Below are 26,159 nucleotides of genomic sequence, written 5' to 3'. Positions count from 1 at the left end.
GACATGGACCCGCGCGGGTCTGGGAAGCGGGAGAGCGTTAGGGCACGTGAGGGCGCGTTGGCCAATGGCAGGGCGTCTGGCGGGAGGCGGGGCGGGGCCTACGGGAGAGCGGGGTGGGCCGCACGGGAGCCGCGGCCCGGGGGCGGGGAGGGAGGGGAGGGGCGGCCCGGGGAAGGGGTGGGGCGGCCCGGGGGAGGGGCGGAGAGACGCCGCCGCCGCCGCCACCGCCGCCGCCGCCGCCGCGGCTGCCGCAGCCTCTGGGAACCTGGAAAAGGGGAAGCGCGAGCGAGCGAACGGCTCAGTCCCCGGGCGGCGGCGGCGGTGGCGGCGGTGGCGGCGGCCGGGGCGGGGGCGCTGCTGCTGCTGCTGTGGGGGGCCGGCGGCGGGGGCGGCGGCGGTGACGGCCCGCACCAGCCATGCCGAATAAAAACAAGAAGGAGAAAGTGAGTCGGGGCCCGGGCCATGAGATGGACCGGCGGGAAGGGAAAAGGGAAGGGGCCGCGCGGAGGGCAGCGGGGAACTGCCGGGGAGCGGGGCGCGGCGGAACTCGGGGTTCTTGTGCCCGGACCGCCGGCCCCGGGGTCCGGAGGGCTGTGGGGGGGCCTCCCTGCCCTCTCTCGGGGTGGGGGCGGGGGGGGTTCGCGCCGGGCCGGAGGTCCCGACTGCCGGCGTGGGCGCCCGGGGCGGCGCGCGCGCGCGGTGGGCGTGAGGGGACAGGTGCGGCGGCGGAGGTGGTTGACCCAGCCTCGCAGACCTGCTCAGGGGCTTCGGGGTGGGGGCTGCAGACGCCTCGGAGGGACGCGGGCGGGGACCCCGCTTAATGCTTAGGAGGAAGGGTTTGCTCTCCAGAGGGCCGCTCTAGAGCTCTGAGATACTGTTATTCGGGGGGACGGCGGCGATGGCTGTGTGTGAGCTGCGTTCTTACTGGAGGGGAGAGTGTNCGGAGGTGGTTGACCCAGCCTCGCAGACCTGCTCAGGGGCTTCGGGGTGGGGGCTGCAGACGCCTCGGAGGGACGCGGGCGGGGACCCCGCTTAATGCTTAGGAGGAAGGGTTTGCTCTCCAGAGGGCCGCTCTAGTGCTCTGAGATACTGTTATTCGGGGGGACGGCGGCGATGGCTGTGTGTGAGCTGCGTTCTTACTGGAGGGGAGAGTGTTTCCGCCTCAGGTGGAGCTCTGTAGCGTTCCCGTATCACCCCAGAAATCCCCGCTCACCGGGCTTAGCCGGGAGCGAAGAAAGGAATGTGCTGTGCATCCTTCAAAATGCTGACGGTGCCGTATAAAATAGGGTTTGTCTGTTTCTGCTGAAAGTTTTCCACCCCAGATACGTAAAACGGGAAATCTGAATTTGAGTGGCGGCCAGGGTGGCGTCGCAATATTGTATAGTTACCTAAACAATATGGAGAATTTCTTGATGGTATTAATTAAAACTATTATGAGTCCTTGTTAAATCAGTTGTAAAACTGCACTTTGATTTATCTGTTGTTTAGCAGTCTAAACTTTGGGAAGCCTAATTAATTCTTGATATTTCCCAGGAATTACCAAAAGCAGGAAAAAGTGGGAAAAGTTCAAAAGAAGGACAAGACGGAATAGAACCTGAGGTAAGTATCCTCAAATACTCATTTTCTGCTTTTTCGTGAACAGCTTTGAACGTAGGGTAGAAAAACCAAAGGTATGGTTTTGTAATTTTCCTATATGAGATTTTTTCCTAGTGTCTTGCGTCACTCTCACTTTTAGTGATTTTGGTTTTCATTATTCTACTTTGGGTAAACATGAACGTTGTTGTGACGGTGGTGCCTCTCTGTGCCCCTGGTATTTTCAGACTCGCTCTCCTCACCTCAAACCTAGCAGCCCGGCGGCTCAGTCCGCTGGAGTTACCCTTGTTCCTCTCAGCTCTCATCCCGCCCCTTCCTTTGCAGGCGCCAGGTCCTTCTTCCAGCAACTCTGGCTCCTTCCACCCCCAGTGCTGTGCTGGGTGCTGCTGGTTTCCCGGGTCAGGTCCCTGATGTGTCGCCCCCTTAGCCTCTGTCCCCAATAGTGTCCGTATGTTTTGGTTTATCTGGTTTGGGTATTTTGTACAGTCTCCAATCTTTCACATTTTCTTTCTGTCCATATTGGCCAGTTCTAACTTCTTTTGCTTCTTGACTTAGGCCTCATAACGGCACAGCCAGAATGCCGGGTGAGGACTGCGGCTACCCAGTGGGGTTTCTGTGGCCCCTGATGCGGTTGTGCTTTGGGAGCATGTGCAGACCTGGCCTCAGGCTTTGCCTTTTCGCCCCCCGGAAGAGCTCACAGGCGCTTCCGAATCAAATCATCCAGGGAGGGGAAGCTGCTTGATACCATAGTATCAGGTTCTCCAGAGCCGGATCACGGATCCAGCAAATCAGTTGCCCTCCCCAAAGCCAAAAGCAGAAATCCAAAAGGGCTCCTCAGCAACCAGTAGTTAGGGGCTATTCGTGCCCAGTCTCTCTCCGCCCCATCTTTGCAGCAGACGATCAAGTTTTACCGAGCCATTCTTACATGTGACTTGCTTACTTCCATGTCACTCTTGACTAAATGGACTTAAATGAAGTTTAGTCCCTCCAGGAGGATGTATGCTTTCTGTTTCTTTTCGTTGGTTTGTTGGTCTTTCATTAAGACTACTGAGACTTCCTAGTGTGCCCTTATTGCTCACATACTAGACTCTGCTCACTGCTCTCATCAGAAAGGAGTATCGGTGGGTCTGGTTCATTCATTCCTGTTTTGGCGGAGAGAACCTGGCTGTGAGGATAGCTAATGTGAAGCTTGTACCTGAAAAACCCATCGGTAACTGAGAGACACCAAAACTGCCAGTATGTAAAATGCGTGTTTTTAAGGGGACTGGGTTCCTAACTGTCCGTCGCCGAGGACTTGAGGTGGGGCCCGCGGCCTTGATGTGATGCCCGTGTTCTTCCTGGTACTGCAGCCGGAGAGCTGGAGCCACAGAGCTGCAACCCTGTAACTCGGGGCCCTCCACTGCTTCCTCATGAGGGTGCCCGAGGCGACATGGCAGACTGTGTGACAAGCAGATGACTCTGTCAGTTATTTTGCAGGAGTACAAGTGGAGGCCCTGAGTTCATCGGAACTTTGAGTCAAGCCTTACTTTGTCATTGTTGTTTTCTCCCCTTCGTCTTCATCTCGCGTCTTCTTGTCCAGTTCCGCCCACTTAGCAAAAATGGTTGAGGCGGGCTGGTGAATTAGGCTGTGTTGCACGCTCTTCCCCTCCCATCTCTCAGGATTACTGGAACCTGAATGTTGTAACCTGAATGTGCAAACGGGTTTCCGTTCCCATGTTGTTTTTAATGTCTCTCCCCCTTCACAGCCAGCCTTCGCCCAGTTGGCCTGTGAGCGCACTCCGTTAGGGCGGTTCCCATGTCCTGCTGCACAAGCCGAGATGTGCAGACAGTGCCTAGCGTGGCCAGGTCTGGGTGCAATAGCCACAGAGAATAGCCGCCTGCCTGTGGCCACCTTAACACACATCTCCAAGTGTGGGCTGTCCCGGTTGGCTGTGAGCTGGCCTCACAGGGGTGCAGGTGGTGGCGTGTGCTGCACGGCGCTTTGGGTTCAGTCAAGAACGGGCTGCCTGTCGGTTTTCTGGAAGAGGGACATCCCGTGGCAGAGGGTGAGAGAATCAAGCGGTGTAAGGAGAGTGTTTTGGCCCCCAGTTTGGACAAGGAAACTGCTAGCTCCTGAAGCCCGAAATCCGTGACCTGGCCTCTGTGGCTCTGGTTCCTCATCCCTAAAATAATTTGGACGGTTTCAGATTTGGCTGTTTTTAACTCCGTGGGACAGACTAGGCACAGGCCCTCTTGAAAGAAGTTTCCCTGCAGTATGCCTGGCAGTATTTATCTTCTGGTATAACAAAATACTGGTCACGGTTTTTGCCTTTTCCTAGAAATTTCTGCTCCTTGAATAATGTGTATTGGTGCTTTTTTCTTTTTCTTTCTTCTAAGTAGAATGTTTACCCACATGTGTCCTGGAAATAAAAGTTTCTGCCCAGTACCTACTGCTGGTTTCTTTCATGGCGCTCTTTTGAGTGAGGCCACAAATGGGCTGATGGGCCCCTTGAAAGGGGACACTCTGGAGGGACAGAGGGAACTCATCTTTGAACTGCTGTTCTTCGTGTGACACATCTGTGGGAACGTAACTGGGGACATTGCATGAATGTTTAGAACCTAGTAACTTGCTCAGAGAACCCTAAAGGCCGTTCCGGGGGCCAGGCCGTGCGGGGTGGCTTTGTGTTTCAGTCCGTGCACTGTGTCTGGAGTGATTTGTTTTAAGCCCTTAGAGGTCGTCCAAGAGTTGGTCTCTGGTTGTGCATTTTACACACCGTGCCTCGGCTTGGTTTTCGTTTGAAAATCTCTACAGCAACTCTTATATAATGTTTGTTGCCGTAAAGAAAGCTGAACAATCTGTTCTCCATCTCCATTTTGACACCTACCTTTAGAAATAACCTGCTTCTCTATACAACCTGTCCCTTTATGTTTCTCTGCCACTGCCCTGTCCCACCCCCCACCCTCCACCCTTGAATCTAAGACAAGGAGCCAGGATTGCTTAGGTACAGGGCGGGTAAAGATTAAAACAGAAATTTTGAAAATATTTATTAACTCGTCCAATAATGACAACACCCATTACGTATTAGCATAAATAACATGTTAATGAAAAATATCTTTTCAAGAAAATCTGTTTGACTTTCTAGCCACTGTTCCCTACAGCAGGATTTGTGGTCAGTTGGAAGAGGACAAGGAGAGTCGTTTTGTTGGCGGGCGTGTTTCTGGGGAGGTATCGGTGGTGACCACCCGGAGAGGAGAGTCCCCAGCTCCCGCACCCAGGACACCTAGAGCCACTCTGTAGGCTCCGATGTGAACTCGGGCTTCTGCGGGGGGCCTCCCGCGGCACATTTCCCATGGTCCTCTTCCCACCTTGGCTCATGCAGACCTAGACCGGCTGCAGAGAAACTCAGAGATGACCCAGAGCAGTAGTGCTTTAAGGTTTTTTTAAATTCTTGTGTAATTACTGTGTAGGAAATGGAATTCGTCACTTTCAGTCGCCACCTTTTGGTTCGCTCTCCCCCTTGGTTCCATGGAAGACAGACCAAGGGACAGGAGGCGCTCGCTTTTGGAGGAGGAGGGCCAGGAGCTTGCCCCCGGGGAAGTAGGGAAGCAGCTCTTCCAGAGCCTCCCCTTCCTAGCGCCCACTCCTGCCCCACTTACGAGGCAGACTCTTGGTAGGCCCCAGTGCCTCCTGCCAGATCCGCTGCTCTGGGGGCAGGCGTGCCACCCCCTGCAGCCTGTGTGGGGCGGCTGCTGCCTTAGGCTGCTGCCGGGAAGAGGCCGGACGCCTCCTGCAGGGCAGAATAGCCCGCTGCGGGGACCGGTGCTCCAGGAAGTCTGCTCCCTGGAGCACCTTTGCTGGCGGGTCCTACGGGGCACGTGGTATCCGAGAGCAACCCCTCCCTCCCTCCCGAGCGGCAGGGCTCGGGCACACGGGGCGTCAGCACCTGTGCAGTCTTCAGAGTTAGTGAGGAAGTTTCGGAGAGCTTCGTTCAGTGGTGCATAGCTGTCTGATAGGTTTCATATTAGAAATTAAAACGGGAAGTTTCGGATTACTCATTAATCCACGTAGTGACGACAGTAGCATACCCATTACATGTTAACATCAATAGCATGTCTTTATGAGAAATAACTACCAAAACTCTCGGAGAAAATGACAGCGCTCTATTTTTGCAAATCTCTTTAATGTCTGATGGAATGGACAGTAGCTGGCTTCTCAGGTCTGCTACTACCTTCAGGCCGATCAGTCACATGGTTTGTAGCCAGGGGAGGTCGGCGTGACAATGGTTCCAAAGGCAGATTGTGTCTTCGTATCATCACAAACCCGGCAGACCCCAGGAAGGGCCTCAGGGACCCCGATTTGAGGACCACTGTGAACCCTCTTCTGGGCCTCCGCTCTGCTCAGCTGAACCCTTTCGTCCTTGTAGCTCCAGCTCAAGTTAGTTTACCCTGAAATTTAAGGAGGATTGCTGAGCCCTTCTTGGACCATATTTTTTCCATCTTTTACATTTAAGTAGCAATTATTTGCTCTACTGATTAGCATTCGTACTGCCTGGGACACCTTGGTTTCCCTGTAATTTGCCCCCCTAACTAGATTGAGTCCTTGAGGGTAGCAATCTAACTCAGTGCCTCTCTGCACTTGCCATTTTTGTTAGAGCCTGGCGTCAGGAAGCGTGCGACGGGGGAGAGGTGCCCTCCTGCACCTCTGGGAGCTGGGGAGTCGGTCTGCCACCAGCATGAGTCACGGTGACATTTTCCTAAGTCACGGAAAATTCATCTGAACGATTTCAGCTGTAAAAAGTCTCCAAGGTTCCCTAAAATGTTGGGGACCCCTTTAGGTCTGGGCACCGGGGTGTCTGGCTCAGCACAACACCATAGGTAACTGTCTGCATTTTCTGGTCTGTGCCTCAGTTTTCCATCGCAGACTTCCTGCTTCTCCATCAGGTTTGAGAGCAGTCTCTGCGGAAGTGCAGCTCCCCACACCCAAACGGGTGCCTTCTCCATTGCGTCCACCTGGGGGAGCAAGAGAACAAGCCCGGGAGGGCAACTGCCCCAGGCTCTGCTGTATATGGGTTGGAGGACCTCGGTTTTTGCTTCATCTTAAATGTGTGGTTTTTTAAAGGTGGGGTTAATTATGGCTCTAAAGGAATGTTTCTCTGACCTCATGCCAGTGTTTTCCCGGCTGGATTCTCAAAGTGCCTGGTAGCCCTGAGGTGTTAGACCTGTGCTGTCCAAGATGTTCGCCTCTGGCCAGTGATTTGACCTGCCCAGGGAACAGTGAGCGTCTTATGTCTCTCACTGTGAGTTCGTGGACTTGCAGGGCAGGGTGGGAGGGAAAAGGCGCTGCCCAGCACAGCGACCCTGCACAGGGGAGACTGGCTAGGAGGAGGCTTTGTTGCACGCCAGTTGTCTGCTTTGTTGTTTGAATGAAATATCTCAAAATGTAGAAAACCTCCCAAACACTCATGTTTTTTCCACTCTTGAGTTTATGGAGGAGGTGTTGCTTGGCTACACTGAAGGCTGGAGGTTGGGGGGGAACCACCGGGCACTGGGATGTGCAGGCCTGGTGCATCTCCTGGTAAAAAGTACGGTGGCCACTTCCCTATAGGGTCAAGGACAGCCTCTGGAATCCTGTCCCCTCTGCCTGCAGAGGTGCAGCCTTGTGCATGGGCTACTGTGGGGGAACTGGGGAGAGTGCCTGGCACCCCTCAGTGCTCTTTGCTTCTGTACCTCCCTGTGGGCCAGGCACTGTGTAGCAGGCCAGGCCCGGGTGGCAGCTCCACCACCCTGGCTGGGTGCCTGCTGCCTTAACACAGACTCCAGACCTGCCTGGGGTGGCCACTTCCTCTCCCCCTGCTGTAGGACCCCGCTGTGAAAGCATCAAGAATCCCAGTGCCCCACACCGAACACCCTCCCCTATGGAAGGAAGGGCATGGCCTTCCCTTTGTAAGTGTAGCTTCGGTCTGAGTTTCAGGCTGGATTTTCAGAACATCCCAAAGCTCCAGGCCTCACCGGGAAATGTGGCCCCTCTGAATGTGGTGGGGGCCACTTGTTCTCTCTGAAACCCTGCGCTGCCCACCCGCAGTGACAGGGGAGGCCAGCCATTTCTGTCTGAGTTGGTACCTGCTTCTGACTTCACCTGGGCCAGACGTGACGCTACAGCAGCTCCTGGGCATCAGCCACTCGGTGAATGAACAGGCGAGAGCAGAACGGCCCGTGCCCTGCGTTCCAGGAGTGATGGAAGGGAAGGTCTGAGTCCACTTTAGATTTTACTCAAGTCCAGTAGCCAAATCCTGTCGTATTTCTTTGCAGAAACTTCTTGTAATTTCAGGACAGGTAACCCAGTGCTGACACTGTGAGCGGACACCTAAACCAAGGCTGCTTGGCTGTTGTCCACCAGTCAGTGTCCTGCCACCACTCAGGCCTCCCCTGGGTGTGGCAGACTTGGCCTGTGTGCCTGCTGGCACCCGGGGCGCTTGCTGTCACGCATGTCACCTCCAAGAGGGAAGGGGGCAGAGGGTGGCACTGATCAGGAACGGTGGGCTAGCGGCCGGGGTGTGGATTCCTCCACCTGCCAGGTCTTCCTCCTTGCTGTGGCCCAGCACTGGCCTGGACACCGGGCTTCGTAGCCGAGCTTCTGGCCTCCTGTCAGAGAGAAACCCACCACCCCAGTATGCGAGGAAGAGAGCTGTAAGCCACATTTAGAGGTTGGGGGTCACAGAAGAAGGAAGCCCCTCACTCTGCCTGGTACAGTGAGGGGTGGGTGTCCCCTGAACAGGCTGAAAAGGAATGGAGGAAACACTTCTCTATGTGCAGTAAGGTGCACAAAGCACAAAATTCACCGTTCGTCGCACTTGATGTGTTCACAGTGTTGTGTGGCCGTCACTACTGCTAGTTCCAGAGCACCGTCCCCACCCAGCAGGAAGCCCCTTCCCACTAAGCAGTCCCTCTTCAGTTCTCACTGATCCAGCCCCTGGCGGCTGCTCACTGACCTTTTCTCTCCCTGGAGCTGCCTGTGCTGGGCCTTCCCAGTGGGTGGAATCGTGCAGCGTGGGGCCTCGTGTGTCTGGCTTCTGTCACCGAGCGTCCTGACGTCATGGTCCACACACAGCCGGTGTGCCTGCTTCGTCCCTTTTCACCGTCGAGCAGCGCTCCACTGTCTGGCTGCAGTGCGATCGCTTTGCCGGGAGCGGTGGACACGTACGTCGTCTCCACCTCTGGCTGCTGTGAGTAGCGCTGCGAGGGACGCATAGGTGTTTGTGGGAGACCTGCTCTCAGTTCCTGGGGGCATGTGCCGAGGGGCGGGCGTCTCTGCCGGACTCACCGGGGAGCTGCCTGCCTTCTTTCCCCAGCGCCAGGCCAGGTTGCGTCCTGCTGGGAGTGCATGGGGCTTCTGTTTTCTGCACGCCCTTCCTGGCACTTGTTTCCCAGTTTTCAGAGCTGCAGCCGCCCTAGTAGGTGCAAAGTGTGTGGCTGTGGCTTTCGTTTCCATCTCCCTAATGGCTGATGGCGTTGAGTGCCTTTTCATGTGAGTGTCGCCCACCCACTCACCTCCTGAGCCAGTGTTCGGCACTTTCATACCCGCTCCTGCCAAGTACTCAGAGACCCTCCTCTGGCCCTGGCCCTGCCCCTGCCCCTTCCCCCGGTTCCCTGCCCACCTCTTTCTCCCTGCCACATCCTTCAGAGGCGTTGTGCTCACTCCAGGTCTCCTGCTTCACCCTCTGCCTCCTCATCCAGCCCCTCCACTTCCATGGTGCCGAGTCCCACAGACAGTTGGCTTTAGTGCTCTTTGGTGGGGGTGACCCTCCTCCCTTCCTGAACAGCTTCTTCCCTTCACCTCTTGGGTGCCCCCATCTTGGTCCCGCTTGTCTGGCTGGGTCTCCGCAGCCACCTTGTCACCACGTCCTTCACCCCTCATTGCCCCTGTCACACCCTTGTGCTCAGTGGTCTCATTCACTCCCTGACCTCAGTACCCAGGTAGACAGACAACTCCAGATTGACATTGCGGCTCAGAGGAGAGTTTCCCAAGAGCCAGCTGTGTGGCCGCCTGACTGGCCCAGGCTCTGGGAGTCAGAGACAGACAAGGACAGGCCAGCCTCACCGTCTCCAGAGCCGGCAGGACAGACAGAAACCCAGAAACCCAGGGGAGCTGCTGCCGTGGGCCTGCCTCGGACTCAGAGCATTCTTGGTTGAGCTTATTCCTCCCCGAGTCTCTTTGCTGTCTCAGCAGCCTGTCCCACTGTCCCTCTCCCCGTGTCAGCCAGAGGTCTGGGAGGTCTCCCTGACCCTTTGACCTCTTCATCTGCATTTGCATTCCGTCAGCTGGCACCTTGACTTTCCCTGGAATCCTCCGCTTCGTCTAGTGTTCTTCCGTCGATACCCGTCTCTTGTCTGGACAGTGGTGGCTCCTCTGCCTCCCTTCTCCCCCCCAGCCCGCACCCATTTGACACCTGAGCAGCCTCTTAGGAAGGAAGGTGTGCCGCTGGCCTGTGTGGCCCCATTGGCTGGGGTGCTGTTCCGTGACCGAAGGGTGGCGGGTTGGATTCCCAGTCAGGGCACACCCCTCGGTTGTGGGTTTGATCCTTGATCCCCAGTCTGGGTTCTGGGCGCCTACAACCCCTGACCCAGACCCATACGGAAGGTGGCGGATCGATGATGCTCTCTCACATCGACATTTCTCTCTCCCTTCCTCTAAAAGCAATGAAAAAAATGTCCCCAGGTGAGGATAAAAAAAAGGAAACTGTGTTTGTGTCATTCCCCCATTCAGACCCTTTCACTGGGCTTCAGGTTTCCCTTGAGATCAAGGTCAGATTCTTTAACCGGGGCTGGTGGCTCTGAGGGGTCTGCAGCCACTCCAGGCCCACCCTGTGCCTCCCTGCCTCCCTACTGTGCCCATGCTGAGCCCCTCAGCTCTTGGTGACACCTGCCCGGACATGGCTCTGTGCACACACACATGCGCACACACACGCACACCCACACTGCTCCCCTCCTGCAGGTGCTCACACGCCCTCAGAGGAGCCTTCCTGATCTTGCAGGCCTTTCCGGCTGCTGCCAGGCTTTGGGCAGCCTTGTGTTTTTCACAGAACTGGCAGCCCTCATTGGGGGAAAGACACCCACCTGCTAATCCACACACGAACACAGGGCGACAGCCGTGCTGGGCACAGGGGAGAAGTGGACACGGAGCCCTGGTGCAGGGAGGCCTGGCTTCTTGCGAACAGAAGGGGGCGGATGGCACAGCAGAACAGAGAGGGTGTCAGCAGGCTCCGGCCCGGCCCAGGGTCTGGGGCATTTTGCAGACACTATTTAGCTAGAGGCACTGGGGTGTGATGCACAGGGGAGGGGACCAGGCTGTCTTCTCTGGAGACTCCTCTGCCTGCACTGGGAGTGCTCAGCAGGGCCCGTGGGACGAGGCCACACAGAAGGGAGTCAGAGGCCTTGGGGAGGACGTCATTTGCTCGGACAGGGGGAGCCTCGCCTCTGCACGGCCCACAGTGGGCTGTGGGGACCACAGGTTTCCTTTTCTGTTTCGTGACTGGGCCAGATCACCGCTCCTCCTGTGGAGGCCGTTCCGTCGGGGCCGGGGAAGCACGAGCTCTCCTGCTCGTGTTTGGGCCGGGCGCCCGCGAAGGTTGTCAGGTGGGTAGTGCTGGGTTCCATGTGTAAACTTCCATCTGCAGACGCCTGTGAATGAAACATTTAAAACAGGCCAAGCCCTGGGGGAGCGTTTGTGGCTGTGGCATGAGTACATACCAGGCTTTTCTAAGATCTAGAGAGCTGAGCAGAGAGTTCTAACGGGGCATCCGGAGGAGGGGAGAGTTGTGGACGGGGGTTTTGAGGAGGAGAGACCCATACTGTCACGGTCAGGTGGGCGATGACCAACGTCAGGGACAGAGCCCGAGAGAGCCCACTGTGAGGCAGAAGCTGCAGGCTGTGGGGCCGGCACCGGGCGGCCCTTGCTCCTGGTCAGACCCACCTGCAGGTGGCGCTCCGATGCCTTGGGAAACCTCCCAGGCAGGGGGCTCCTGAGCACCTTAGGAGGAGGGAAAGCAGCTCTTCTTTTAGTGGGAAGTCTGTCCAATGTTGAGAGTAGATCCTTAAAGGTCTGAGTCGGTGGCCCTGCTCGACCGGAGGGGGCTCTCGGGCTTGTGTTTCTGGGACAAGTTTGGCCCTCACAGAGCACGTGGGGTGGGTGCAAGCTCCACTTCTCTGGGCAGACTGCAGGGCCGGGAGAGGGCGCACCTTTGCTGCACAAAGCACCTGGCTGGTCAGCACTCCCCAGAGCAGCTGCCAGCTGTCCCCAGTGTGCCCTCAGCACTCACCCACCGCTGCTTAAGAATGTGCGCTGCTTCCCACCTTGAAAGCTGCTGTGTGTCATGAGACAGTCAGTGGTCAGGCAGTCTGGGGACAAGCCCTGAGTCTGGAGCCCGGAAGCGAATGCGAGGAGAGGGAGCTAGAGCGAGAGCCTCCCGAGGCGCCTGTCCCACGGCCTGCACCGCGTCGGGGCCAGGCGGTGGTCTGGAAGGGAAGCCCGTCCTTCACGTGTATTCGTCATCTGCCAGGATCCTATTGCTGCCGTGCAAATGGCCGCAAACTCAGTGGCTTAAAAGAGCGTAAACTCTCTATCTTACAGTTCTAGGACTCAGAAATGGGGCCGAATTAAGAGGTCAGCATAACTAGTTCCTTGCGGAAGCCCTAGAGAAAAGTGTGTTTCCTCGCCTTTCCCAACTTTTAGAAGCTGCCCGCGCCCCTTGGCTTGTGGTCCTCCGTCTCCGTGGCCAGCAGCGTGGCACGGGCGCGTCTCTTTCTGACCTCCGCTTCGTCATCTAGCTGCCTTCTCCTGTCTTGTAAAGACCCGTGTGGGCACCCGGGGCCTGCCCCTCCAGCCCGGGCCATCTGCCACTGTGGGGTCCCGAACCTCGTCACGTCTGCCAAGTCCGCTTTGCCAAGTGTGGTCTCAGGGGTCACGTGTGGGCATCTCTGGAGGACCATCATTGTCAGCCTGTGCGCGTGCGCGCACACACACGTATCAGCCTATACGGCAAACACCTAAGAGCCCAAAGGGAGATAAAGGAACTCGGGTTTGTCTGTGAGTCTCTCAACATCAAGTATTACAGGAGGTGGTGGAGCCCCGAGTCCAGCAGCTGCAGAATTATTGTGTTGTTCATGGGAGAGTGGAAGGGACTGTCTCAGAGTAAAGCGATCCTGTATTTTTTCCATATTCTAAGTGTGCTGTAAAATCAAGTCATCTGACATGTTCGTTCTTGTTTTTACGTTGTGAACAGACTCCCAGCAGGAAGAGCAGCCTTATCTCGGTGCCGTCGGCAGTGACGGCCAAGATCAAAGTGCCGGCCCCTCAGCCCATAGCGAAGAAAGAAAAACGGCAGAGTTCCTCCAGGTTTAGCATCAGCTATAATAGAGAACTTCAAAAACTACCATCTTTAAAAGGTAATTTTTATTTTTCTTCTTTTAAAGTTAAATGTTGCCTATTTAGGGAGAAGGAGTAGTGTTTTGATAGTTTATTAGCTTCTTAAAACTTTGCTGTGCATATGGTCTAGGATCATCTTTTCTTCTTTACTGAGTTTTCTTTCAGATTGAGTGCCGTTAACTTATTTACTCAACTAATATTTTAAACTCCAGGCTCCTTAAGATAAAAATCTACCATGAATGTATTATAGTTATTACATACTCAAAAAAATACCAGGAAAGACTTCAAAGCTTCTCATATGAATTGTAAGTAAGCCGTTCTTCCCTTCCACCTGTCCCAGAACTGTACGGCCCAGAGAGCAGCCGTGAGAACTAGGGGGCACCCTGGGTTTCCCCCTAGCTCTGCACCAGCGGGCTGCAGACTGGGACCGGAGTCCTCGGTGGACTTTTTCACCCGTCAGTCCTTGGTGATCGCTCTACCCAGGGGCTTCCTCTATGAGATGAGTCAGGAAATAGAGCTCTTCGCTTCGAATTTTCCTCAAAATGGCACAGTTGCCCCTTTCTGTCTGAGGGTGTTCAGTCCCTAAACGCAGTCCTCTAGGAGACTTTGAGATTGAAGTACGAAAAACCTTATTAAGGAAAATAGAGTGAGAACCCTGGAGTCAAATGTGAACCTCTGAAAAACTGTGTTTGTTGAAATCTGAGACCAGTGTAATGTATAAGGAAAACACCAGGTATGTTTCCTGTCTCAGCTGCGTAATAAATGGGTCTTTTACAATTAGTTTTTATTTGGGGTGAGCTCAGGAGCTTGATGCAGGTGTGTGGGGCTGGGGGGTGCGGGGGCGTGGCAGAAGGGCGGAGGGAGGGGGTCGGTGAGGCAGGGACTTGGCGGACTCTCATTTGCCCTCCCTGCTCCTGGTTTTCTAGGAATCCTCTCCATGCGGCTTACAGAGCTTGTGCCTGACTTGTGTTGGGTGTGGCTTTGTGGAGGGTAAGGTGCACGCTAGGCCATTTCTGAGGAGCCTTCCCCTGCCAGACAGCCCGTGCCCTTCTCGTGCTGTTCACTCACACAGCAGACACTGTGCTGGGCACCTGTTGCGGGAACTAGGGGCACAGCATTAAACAGAAACCAGGGCCTGCTCTGTGGAGCCAGCATCCCGTCCCAAGGGGAAGCGGCCAGCGAGTGAGGAAAGGAATGTGTGCTGTGGCGCCCTCCAGTACCCTTCGGAGGCTGGCCACAGTACACAGGCTGCCGCGGGTGGAGAAGTTGTTCCATAACCAATCTTGAGCCTTCTCTGGCTGCCCAGTCCCTGATACCCTTCAGGGGCCTTAGGCTTGGCGCCTGCGGTTAGGCCTGTGCAGAGGCCCAGCCCGAAGGCCCTTCCCAGCTTCTTTCGCCCCTCCCAAGGACACACGGGGCCACCCTCTTTCTCCAGGCCTCAGTTTGCAGCTCCCACCTCCATTCCCCTTGTCTTCATACCAAGAAAGAAGGGTGTGCTGCTTGCATACACTGCTCCCAGAGGGAGCCATTTTCTGCACGCGTCCACAAAGCCAGGGGCATTCACACTGGTCATACCGAGGTGCCAGGATTCTTGTTACTGTTGGAATCATCACTGTCTGCAGGCCTTTTTAGCAGACCAAAATAGAGAATGCGTTTTTCCAGGAGTCTGTATACAATTTTCAATTCAAATTCAGGTTAATGGACATTTATCTAACTCTATCTTAATATTTCCTTCTTGCCATGCCAAGATTTCAGGTTCTCTCAGACATCAGAGATAATAGGACTTAAACATGACATAATTATTCATTTATTTTACCCCACGATGCACACAAAATATTCTCAGAATGGTAATACCAATATTAGAATCAGTGTGATAATTGAAAGGTTAAATTTTCGCCTTTTTTCGCCTTCTTCCCCTCCCGTTTCTGCAGTTTTGCTCTGCCCATTGTCAGGCACACAGCTGCAGGCTGTTTTCGCCCTCCCAGGCACGTGCAGACTTCATTCCGGAGAGCTCCAGGTGGTTTTCCACGTGCGTGTCCTGTTCTCTCTGCATGTGTAGCAGCCCTTTTCCTGGGATGATTATTTTGAGGGTTTGTTCTGTTTCCTTGTGTTCATTTTCTGCAATGGAGGCCCCTATTGTATAAGTACTGAGTCTTCTTTGCCCCTTTTATGTTTGTTGTGTCTCTCCTTGTGGTTTTCATGTCTTTTTAATTTAAATCATTTTTTTCATGTGCTATTTCTTTTTTTAATTTATTTTATTGATTATACCATTACAGTTGTTCTATTCCCCCCTTCATTCCCCTCCACCCACACACCCCCTCCCCCACCATTCCCCCCTTTAGTTTATGTCCACGTGTCTCAAGTTCTTTAGATTCTATATTTCCCCCACTATTCTCACCCTCCCCCTATCTATTTTCTACCGACTGTCTATGCTATTTTCTGTACCTTCTCCCCCCCTTCTCCTCCTCCCACTCCCCTGTTGCTAACCCTCCATGTGTTCTTCATTTCTGTGGTTCCACTTCTGATCTAGCTGTCCTCTTGGTTTGCTTTTGTTTTAGGGGTGGTTGTTAGTAACTGAGTTTGCTGCCCTTTCACTGTTAATATTTTTCATCTTCTTTTTCTTATATAAGTCCCTTTAGCATTTCATATAATAAGGGCTTGGTGATGATGAACTCCTTGAACTTGACCTTATCTGAGAAGCACTTTATCTGTCCTTCCATTCTAAATGAAAGTTTTGCTGGATAAAGCAATCTTGGCTGTAGGTCTTTGGATTTCATGACTTGGAATACTTCTTTCCAGCCCCTTCTTGCCTGCAAGGTCTCTTTTGAGAAATCCGCTGACAGTCTGATGGGTACTCCTTTGTAGGTGACTGTCCCCTTATCTCTTGCTGCTTCTAGGATTCTCTCCTTCATTTTGGTCTTGGCTAATATAATGATGATGTGCCTTGGTGTGTTCCTTCTTGGGTCCAATTTCTTTGGGACTCTCTGAGCTTCCTGGATTTCCTGGAAGTCTGTTTCCTTTGCCAGACTAGGGAAGTTCTCCTTTATTATTTGTTCAAATATGTTTTCCACTCGTGGCTGTTTCTTTCCCCCTTCTGGTACCCGTATAATTTGGATGTTGGAACGTTTAAAGATGTCCTGGAGGTTCCTAAGCCTCTCCTCATTTTTTTGAATTCTCATTTCTTCTTTTCTGGTTGGATGTTTCGTTCTTCCTTCTGGTCCATTCCATTGATCTGAGTCCCAGTTTCCTTTCCATCACTATTGGTTTCCTGTGCATCTCCCTTCATTTCAATTAGTTTAGCCTTCATATGTTCCTCTAATTTGTGACTATAATCTACCAGTTCTGTGAGCATCCTGATAAATAGTGTCTTGAATTGTGCTTCTGAGAGGCTGGCAATTTCTCGGTCACTTAGAGTTATTGGCTCTGGGACTTTGAGTTCTTCTTGCACCATCTTTTGGGCTGTTTGTGCCTATTAAGTAGCAGGATCGGAGCCCTAGGTGTTCACCAGAGCAGGGCAACTCAGTCGCTGGGTTGTGACGCTGTATGTGGGGGCGGGGTCAGAGAGGGGCAATGGCGTCCGTCTGCCGTCTCCCGACGCGGCCCCCACAGGTGCGGCAGCTGCCACCGTCACTGGGGCTGGCGCATTTCGTCCCACTGCACGCGAGTGTGCCACCACTGTCAGCCCTCCACCACTGGGTTCGCCCACTGGGGCCTGCGTGGTCCGTCTCACTGTGCGTAAATGTGCGACCGCCGTCAGTCTGCCCCGCACCTTGACTGGGTCCGGGCCACTTGCGCCCCTACGTCTGGGGATCTTTCCTGCCCGACCCTGCTCCGCTGCTGGCTCCGCCCCTCTTACCAGTCCTGTAGCACAGTTCGTTGTTGTTGGACTTCCGTATAATTCAATTTTCTGTTCTTTGGCTGTGTCTTTGTTCTCCAGACCTTTGTTGTATTCAAACTTGGTTGTGGGAGAAGGCACAGTGTTTCCACCTACGCCTCCATCTTGGAGGAAGTCGCTATTCTTGTAAGGAATTTTACGTTGTGTTTATTTGCACTTGTATTCCTCGCAGTTAATCTTTATTTTTCAAATTATTTTTTAACTCTTACAGTTATAATACCTATTTCTGAGATTTTTCTGTTGGAGATTCATGAAGTCCTTTCACACATTCCATTACTCCTTTAATGTCTCTGGCTCTTGAGTGTTTCAATGGCTTGAAATACTGAGTTGTAGCTTTTAATGCCTTTTATGGGACGTCTTTCTGACATGCTTAACTGTCTGGAGAGATACCAGCCTCTCCCTGTTCTTTTTCCTTGTAATTGTTCTGAATGGGACCTTGATCCCTCCTGTTGCTCGAGTGTGTGTGCATGCGCGCGTGCGTATGAGAGATGGAGAGGAGAGACTGGTCCACTGATTAGAGAGGACGGTCTTGGGCTCCAGAGCTCTAGGTTAGGTTGTGTTTGGGAAATTTTCAAAAATCTGGCCGCTCACCTTCTCAGCACCCTTTCTCGGTCTCGCCTCCCTCCCCACCCCCCGCTCCTGCCTCTGCCTGCTCTTCCCGCCTGCTCTCTAGCCCCTGCTGCCCAGTTGGCCTTCCCTCCCCAGCGGTGTCTGCCTGGGTGGTGGAGTTCTGGGAGGGAGCCTTGGCTGCGAGCTTTGAAGGGTCCTGGGCCCAGACCTTTCAGCCCCTTCAGACCTAACGTGGCCACCTCGCTGTCACCCCCTGGAGGGTACAGACCCTTCCACTGGAAGCTGCTCTTCCCGGGTGGGCTCGCCCAGCTCCCTGAGCAGGCGTTTCCAAGCTGTTGCTCCGCAGGCCAGTCCTCTCTGCCCCTTCCTCGTGAGGCTGATCGTGCGCAGGTCTCGTAGCTGCTGGTAGCTCGTCCCCACGAACTCACTTGTCTATGGGGACGTAGTTTCAGCTAGTTTTTTGTAGATGTTGGCCATGGGCTTTTGGTTTTGCTCTTAGTTACTCTGTGATTTTACGCAAGAATTTGAAGAAATTTAAAAACCATGCCACACTTTTTTGGTAACTGCGGAGACTTGGGAGCAATCGGGATGTCATCTTCAGTTGTTGAATGAATGAATAAGCTGTGATCCATCCGGGTGGTGAAATACTGTTCAGCAATAAAAAGAAATGAGCTGTCCGGCCAGAAGGAGGTTCCACGGAGGGCCCTTCGATGCACGTTACTGAGCAAAAGAAGCCAATCTGATAAGGCTGCATTCTGTGCGATTCCAACTATACGACATCTGGAAAAGACAGAACTCTGGAGACAGTAACCTGCTAAGTGGCTGCCGGGGGCCAGGGGAGGGAAGGAAGGGCCCGTGGAGCACAGGAGAGTTTCAGGGCAGTGGACCTCTTCTCTCAGATGGCCAAGTTGTGAGCACTCGGGTGGTCTGTGCCTGCGTCAGAGCCCATGGGGCAGACACATGCACAGTGAGCTCTGCCGCACACCGTGGTTTCTGTGAATAGTCATGTTTGTTAGTGATAACAGGTGCACCGCACTCATGCAGGAGGCTAATGGTAGGGGACACTGGGGGGACACTTTCCGTTCAGGGTTTCTGTGGCCCTGCAAGGTAAAGTCCGTCTGGTGTCATTGGTCCCTTAGATCAACCCACCTACCGATCACTTCGCCTTCGTTCCTTTATCACTCAGATGTGCTGGGTCTCAGACCCCAGCCACTCTCCCTCCGTATAAACCCTTCGTTTAGAATTTCCTTTAAGGAGAGTCTCCTAGCAGCAAGTTCTGGCACTTGTTTATCTGGAAAACGCCTTCATTTTGCCCTCCTTCCTGCAATGTACTTGCTGGGCGTGGAATTGTAGGTTGAGCTGCTTCCTCCAGGATGTCGAAGGTAAGCATTTCATGGCCATGGCTTCTCTCCCTCGGCACTGAGAAGCCTGAGTCCCACTGTGAGGTGTTGTCGGGGCTTCAGACCACTTTTCTGATGTTTGTCTCTGACGTTGCTTTTTCAGTAGTTCCAGTGCTGGCATCCCGAGGTGGGGGGGGGGGGGTNGCTTCTCTCCCTCGGCACTGAGAAGCCTGAGTCCCACTGTGAGGTGTTGTCGGGGCTTCAGACCACTTTTCTGATGTTTGTCTCTGACGTTGCTTTTTCAGTAGTTCCAGTGCTGGCATCCCGAGGTGGGGGGGGGGGTTAAAGTCAATTTGGGGGGAGGCTCATCTGGAATTTGTGGGTTGTTGTATTTCCTCAGTAGTGGAAGGTTTCCAGCCATTATTTCTTTAGTTGTTATCTTACATTAGTCTCTCTTACATTAGTCTCTCCTCGTTCTTTGGCTGTAGTCAAATATGTATTGGGCTTTTTCATTTACTGTCTCTTCAATCTCCATCTGTATTTTTCAGCCTTTTGTTTACCAGCTATATTCTTTTTTTTTTTTAGATTTTATTTATTTATTTATTTTTAGAGGGGCAGGAGAGAGGGAGAGAAACATCAATGTATGGTTGCCTTTCGTGCATCCCCTGCTGGGAGTTGGCCTGCAACCCAGGCATGTGCCCTGACTGGGAATCGAACCGCGATCGTCTGGTTCGCAGGCCCATGCTCAATCCACTGAGCTACGCCAGCCAGGGCTTCCAGCTATATTCTTTATCTGAGTCTCTCAACATTATCCATTGTGAGGGCCAGTTTTCTCTTTCTTAATTTTCAAGTCATCATGGATTAATGTTCTCAAAACATACAATAAAAATAGGTTACTATAAAAATGAAATATAGCCCTGACTGGTTGATTGGGCATCGTTCTGCAAAGTGAAAGGTCGCCGGTTCGATTCCCAGTCAGTGCATGTGCCTGATTTGGGGCGTGTTTGAGAGGCAACCAATCGATGTTTCTCACATTGATGTTTCTTTCTCCCTGCCTTCCTCTCTCTCTAAAAATAAATAAATAAAATATCCTAAAAATGAAATATAAAATACAACCATAAATTATTATAGTCAGCGGACATAAAATTACCTTGTTACATTGCTCTCCAAGCTTCTAAACACCATTTGCAGTTTCTGTTCCCTCATTAAAGAATCTTCAGGTCAGCCCAACATGTATTTTGTCAAACTCACCTATTGAGCTGCTAATTTCAGGTACACTGTTTTCATTTATGGAAGTTCCATTTTTAATTTGCAGTGTAATTTAAAAAATATTTCCCTGTTGTCTCACAGATACCATAAAATATGTCATTTCTTTAAGTACAGTGAGCACAACGGCTTCACGTGTCGTGGTCTTCGTCAGGCAAATCAGTCTCTAAAATCCTGGTCCCGGTCCGCTTGTGCTGTGTGCCTGACCATTTTTTATTCTGTTCTGGTCATTGTGCTCAAATGTTTGAAACCCAGAATGAAAGTATCTTCTGGAACCGTGATTTGTCTGGGCATCTGCCAGACCCCTGGGGTCACTGCCGTTCTGGGAGTGCCAGCAAGCCACAGCCCTGGCTACAGCTACGTAGGTCAGCCATGCTGGTTGTGTCTGCTGTCCCCGTCCCCTGTGGTTCCTGTCCATTGGGGCCTTTTTGTGTGGAGCACGCAGGGTGACGCTGTGTAACTGGGAGGCGTGTCATCACTGGGAGAGGCATGTTGTGAAGTGATGTCAGAAGTGGTGCTGGTGTCACCCGGGATCGGGGACTGCAGATTGTGCTCTCCATTGGGCGGCGACCGTCACCTTTCCCCACCAAGAGGCACTGGCAGCAGTCGGCAGGGCGCACGTGGCGTCTGCTCCCTGTCAACCGCGTGCTCGTGCCCGGACACGGCCGGGGCGTCCTCGCCACAGTCGGCAGCCTCACCAGAATCCAGCGTTTCGTCTGGCATCTTCCGAAAGCAGGGCTGTGCCTTACCCGCCGCGGGGCCTGGCCATCCTGTTGTGTAGTCCTGCCTAGACGGTCAGCACAGACGTGGGTCTTTGCCTTGCAGATACCACTTGACCTCGAATGGTGGGGAAGAGAAGTTTTTTCTAGTTTCTTTTTTTAAATATTATTATAGACTCATGTATTTTGTCGATTTCACTGTGTTTAAGCTACCCAAATCATTAGTGGGGGTGGTTTATGCGCAGCTATGTAGTTGTAACCACGGTGTGCCCTTTGGACAGCCCCTGCATACTTTTGCCACGGCTTCATTTCTGTCAGTACCCGACTCCGTGGTTTCTGACACAGTGAGAAGTGCCTCGAGCCCGTTTGGGCCTTCTCCGCCCCAGACTTGGAGTCAGCCACTTTCCAGAGAGCCCAGGCCCCTCCAGTCGGAGCCGCGAGAGGCTGACATCTGGGGCTGAGGGTGCTTGTTGCCGCTGCGCTGCCGTTGCTTTCAGGTGCTCTCAGTGAAAGAGACCAGAGTGTAAATGTAAATCTGTATTTTCAGTCCTGCATTCATACTGATATTTGTAATTCAGCTTCAGCATTATAGTTTTCACTTGTTCTTGAATTTTCATGATTTTATCTCATCTTACACAGAAAATTTTGATTTTGGACACCATTGACATAATTATTGCTATATCCTATTAGAACAAGTAGCAATATCAATACCACTAAAAAAAGCCCGTTGACTTGGCTTGTTTCACTGTTGGTGAGTTACTGGGACCCCATCAGACCTTGAAAATACCCAGGAAGGCTAGCTCCTCGAGGACGTTTGCCCCCCGCCACCCCCCACCCAGTCTAGGAGCACACCACATCTTTTTGTTTCTTCAAGGGCACTTTCATTTCCTTGCCGAAATTTTTAAGTTTCAAGTTTCCCTCTTGTGGGTTTCGCACATGTCTTAGTGAGTACAGGCCCAGAGACTCTGTTATCATTGTTACAGTAAATGGGGTCTTCTCTCCCGTGTGGTCTCCCAAGTAGTTACTGGTTGTTTACATGAAAGCTGTAGACTGGTGTCTTTCACACCTGCTCCTTTACTGGATTACTTTGTGGTTTACAGTACTTTTTCTGTCGATTCTTTGGGACGTTCCAAGTAATCAGTTAGATCTGCACATTACAATAATCTCACCTCTTCGTTCCTGATTCTTACACCTCTGGTCTCTGCCTCTTGTGTTGACTGAAAATTCCAGTAAGAAGCTCTGTGTGGTGGTGAAGTGGACATGCTTGTCCTGTTCCTGATTTTCGTGGAAATGGTAGCACAGTTTTTAACAACCATTTATTATTCCACTCTCTGGGCACCCCAGGGTGTCAGCTGCTATAAAAGCTAATGCCCTGACCAGTGTACCTCTGTTGGTTGGGTGTCGTCCCGCAAAGCAGAAGGTCGCTGGCTCGATTCCCAGGCAGGGCACAGGCCCAGGTTGTAGGGTCCCTGGTCGGGACACATGTAAGAGGCAGTTTCGATGTTTCTTTCTCATATCAATATTCCTCTCCCTGTCTTTCTCCCTCTCTTCCCTTCTCTCAAAAAAATGACTAAACTTAAAAGATTTTTTTAAACTGTGCTGTGATGTAAATCTTTTGTCCTTGTTGGTCACATCTTTGAACCTCTCCTAAAGCTTGATTCAAGGGACAGAAGTGCTGGATCAGAGACCACGCATTTCAGGAGCCCTTTTATGCTGTACACGCTCTCCGGAGAGGAGGCACCAACACCCTCTGCCTGGAGCGGGTGGAATGCCTCCCATCACACCTTCCCAGAGCTGGGATCACCCAAAGGCTTTACTCATCACTTACACGTTAGGTGGAAAAAAGTATTTCCACAACACGCTCCTATTTAACAGGCTGCTGAAATAAGTCAGAAAAACACAAGTACCCTACGACTTTCCTTACGCGTGGAATCTAAAAAACAAGCGGAAGCAGACTCACAGACACAGAGAACAGACTGATGTTGCCAGAGGGGAGGGGTGAGCAGGGAAGGGCAGGGCAGATGAAGGGGATCAGAAGGTGCGAGGTTCCAGTTACACGGTAACAAGTCACAGGCATGTAACGTGCAGCATAGAGAATATAGTCAATAATGTCATAATAACTTTGTGTGGTGATGGATAATTACTAGCCGTATTTTTATGATCATTTTGTGAGGGCTAAAAATGTCAGATTACAGCTGTATACCTGAAACTAATAGTACTGAATGTCAACTGTTTTTCAGTAATTTTTTTAAGTAAGGCTGAATATAGTCTCCAAGCCCTATTCATTCAGAGATTTTTCTGAATTAGTCCCTTTGTTTAACATTTTTGGTCTGGAAGGTAGAAGTGTTCAATGTTAAATGGAGAGCCCTGACCAGGTGACTCGGTTGGAGTGTTGTTCCCATGCGCCAACGCTACAGGTTTGATCCTTGGTCAGGGCACATACAAGTGCCAGTCAGTGAGTGCCCAGGTGGGGGACAGCAAATCTATGTCTGTCTGTCTGTCTCCCTCCCTCCTTAGAATCAATCAGTCAATCAATAGATAAATAGAAAATAAATGTTAAATGAAGAGAGCACTTTTAAAAAATGACTCATGGGAGGAATTAATTAACTATGAACCCTGTTTCTCGAGGCATTCTCCCTGTTTTAGAAAAGAAAGGCCTGGGAAAAGTCAGTTATAACAGAAAAATATGACTTCATAACAGTTAACTGGAGACCCGACGTATTTGGCTGTTTGTGAAAGAAGTTGCCACATTGTTGTTGGGAGAATTTAGAATTAAGAATTTACTTGAATTTTTAGAAGTCAGCTTCTGAATGGCAGGATTTGCCTCCCGTCCCTGCGCTGTGAAAACACAGTGCTTCAGCCTCGTGCAGCACAGCCTCTTTTCCGGATACGGTCGGAAGTTTTGCCACCGCCTGGACTGTTTTCCTGCCTGGAAATGAGTGCTGCCGCTCTTCACGGGCACGTGGCCTTCGGGACATTCCCAGAGCCGAACCACTTCCATCTGTCTTTCCTTCTGTGGTCCAGGCGTGTCTCCTGTTGGATTTTAATTTCTGTATTTTCCAACACAATAATGAGAGGAAGCAGCCCGGGGGTAATGGGGCAGGTGTCAGTTCCCAGCTGACACCTGGGTGGTGTGGGGCATGGGGAGGTGGTCAGGACGATGACAGGACCAAAGATGGCGCTTGTGCTCCCGGAGCGGACACACCCAGATGACCCTCCCTTCCATGACTCCGGCCCCCCTGTGGCTGCACCGGGCCAGCATCTGGGTGGCAGAGATGCCCCCGGGGCTGCTGTAGTGAATCGGTGAACACTGGGCTCACGTCAGACAGCCTGAGCCCAGCCGCAGGCCCGCCCAGTCCCTCCAGGGCCTGCTTCTGCCCACTCTCCTCGGGCCACAAACTGGGCTGTTACTCTAGTGGTGGGTCTCAGGCCTCTGCTTGTCACACTCTGCAAGACCCTCTGGGCAGAACCTGGGCTTTGGGTTCACGTGGCAGCTGTAATCACGCAGTGAATGTTTAGCGCGGGCCTTCCCCAAACTCACCTGCATTTCTTCCATCAGCCCATTCACACCCTCCCACCCCTGTCTCTTCGCGCACACACACCTGGCTCCTAGGGTGGTCCCTTCATCTGTGCAGCCCCTCCAGGCCCTCCGGGTCTGATTCCTTGGTGCCCTGCCCTCCCGCAGAGGCAGCCTCTCCGTCCTGCCGGTTCTGTCTCCAGAGTCTCCCGAACTGCCCAGACTCCAGCCTGCCTGATCTTTTTGAACTGTGGCAAGCTGTACCAATACCGCATGGTGTTTGTCATCTTAACCACTCCTAAGTGTGAGGTTCGGTGGCAGTAACTACGTTTATAGTGCAGCCTGCCCGTCCGCTATCCTTTCATCCCCTCGGAGACCCTGGCAGCCTCCATCCTGTCTCTGTGATCTCCGCTCCCCTCGTTCCCTCGTAAGTGGGCCGTGCAGTGTTGGTGCTTTGTGACCAGCTTACTTCACTTAGCGTGATGTTTGCACAGGTCAGCCACGTTGCAGCGTCCGTCAGCGTCCCCTTCCTTTTTAAGGCTGAGCAGCATCCTGTGTGGATGGACCACAGCTGGTTCCGCCCATCTGTCGGGGACACTGGGTTGCAGAGGGCTCTGCACATGCTGCTTCCTCCCCACGTGGGTTACTGCTGCTGAAGCATCGCCCGTGGGCAGAGGCTGCCTGCACGTCTGTCGTGGTGCCCAGGAAGCGTGTCTGCCGAGGGAATGCAAAGCGCTTCCGGCCTTCCGCCTGTTCTTTCCCACAGAATTGCTGTGGCGCCACCCCTGGGGGGATGACCGGAACCCACCCAGGTTCACCACCCCTGCCTCAGGGTCTCTTCACAACAGGCTTGTCCCTGGGAGTTGACAGGAAAGCACTGCGCTAGAGCGCGTGTACTCTGCACACTACGTGGGAGTTTTCCGCCTTCTCGGGACGAGGATGGGCTGTGGGGGCCTGTCTGGCTGGAAGGGTCCCCCAGCCAGCTGGGGGACAGCAGAAGCCAGCCCAGGCCCCGGCAGCTCTCGGGGGAAACTCCTTTGTCCCCTCTGCTGACCTCCACCAGCCCCTCCTCCCGATGCTCTGGCCCACCCTTTCTAATCACTCACGCTGCTCACTCACATCAACGGAACAAGCGCGTGTCCCTTTGTCCTTGCTGTTGGCAGCAGGAAATTCCCTGGCAACCTTTGAACGCAGCTGAGGGCCAGGTATCTTTGATCTGCCTAAGGAAAAGGTCTGTTTTAAACCGTCGGTGAAGCTGGACTTTTTAGGTTAGATTCTTACCTGATGAGACAGTCGATGTGATCAGACAGTTTCCGTTACCGTGGCGCCGGGGCCTACCTGCAGTGCAGACACCCGGTCTCCGGGTCCCAGAAACAGTGTCTCCTGGTGGAACAGCACAGCCTGTCCACACTGAAAGGGGGTGAGCGGATGCCCGCAAAGTGGCCTGGGGATGTGGAAAATGCAACGCTTGGCTGAATGTAGAAATGAAAATGTGAGAGGTTGTAGTCAGATATAAAGTCAAGGGGCCCCCATATGGGCCCCTCGCTGCTTTTCAGAATCGGGCACTGCTGCCTGATTCACCTGTTCGCCCGGCAACTTTGGTTGTACACTTCTGTGCGCAGCACTGTCCAGGGGCTGGGCTGGACAGGAGCCGTGTCCCAGAGAGGGCTGAGTCCAGGCCGAGAGCCCTCAAGTGGCTCTCCACACCCCACACTGCTCTGGCGGGATCTTTCTGCTTCTGCGTCTCTCCCATCAGGGCTGGGGCGACAGTGTGTGGTCAGACCGCAGCTGCTTTCTGGTGCCGCACTCCACCTTGGCGGGGCTGTATCCTCCACCCGTGCCATCTTCATCTCCCTGC

The 26,159-nt window shown here is 53.0% G+C and overlaps 1 protein-coding gene across 2 annotated transcripts in view; it reads left to right on the top strand.

The window, feature by feature from the left end:
* Nucleotides 1-253: 253 nt before the first annotated feature.
* PPP2R5C (protein phosphatase 2 regulatory subunit B'gamma) overlaps nt 254-26,159 on the top strand; it is a 122,688-nt gene continuing 96,782 nt past the window's right edge. Inside the window, exons 1-3 of one of the 2 annotated variants that reach the window (XM_037031753.1) lie at nt 254-443; nt 1,534-1,599; nt 12,852-13,014. In XM_037031753.1, the coding sequence (XP_036887648.1) occupies nt 417-443; nt 1,534-1,599; nt 12,852-13,014 (256 nt within the window). In that variant the 5' untranslated portion in view covers nt 254-416. The remainder of the gene's footprint in view (nt 444-1,533; nt 1,600-12,851; nt 13,015-26,159) is intronic. The other variant, XM_037031754.1, reaches the window with a different exon arrangement.

This window comes from Sturnira hondurensis, unplaced genomic scaffold, assembly GCF_014824575.4.
Source record: "Sturnira hondurensis isolate 20B ecotype Veracruz unplaced genomic scaffold, ASM1482457v3 Scaffold0021143, whole genome shotgun sequence".
In the NCBI taxonomy this organism is placed as follows: domain Eukaryota; kingdom Metazoa; phylum Chordata; class Mammalia; order Chiroptera; family Phyllostomidae; genus Sturnira; species Sturnira hondurensis.
The sequence above is the reverse complement of the archived record's forward strand: the minus strand, read 5'-3'. Positions and strand labels throughout refer to the sequence as shown.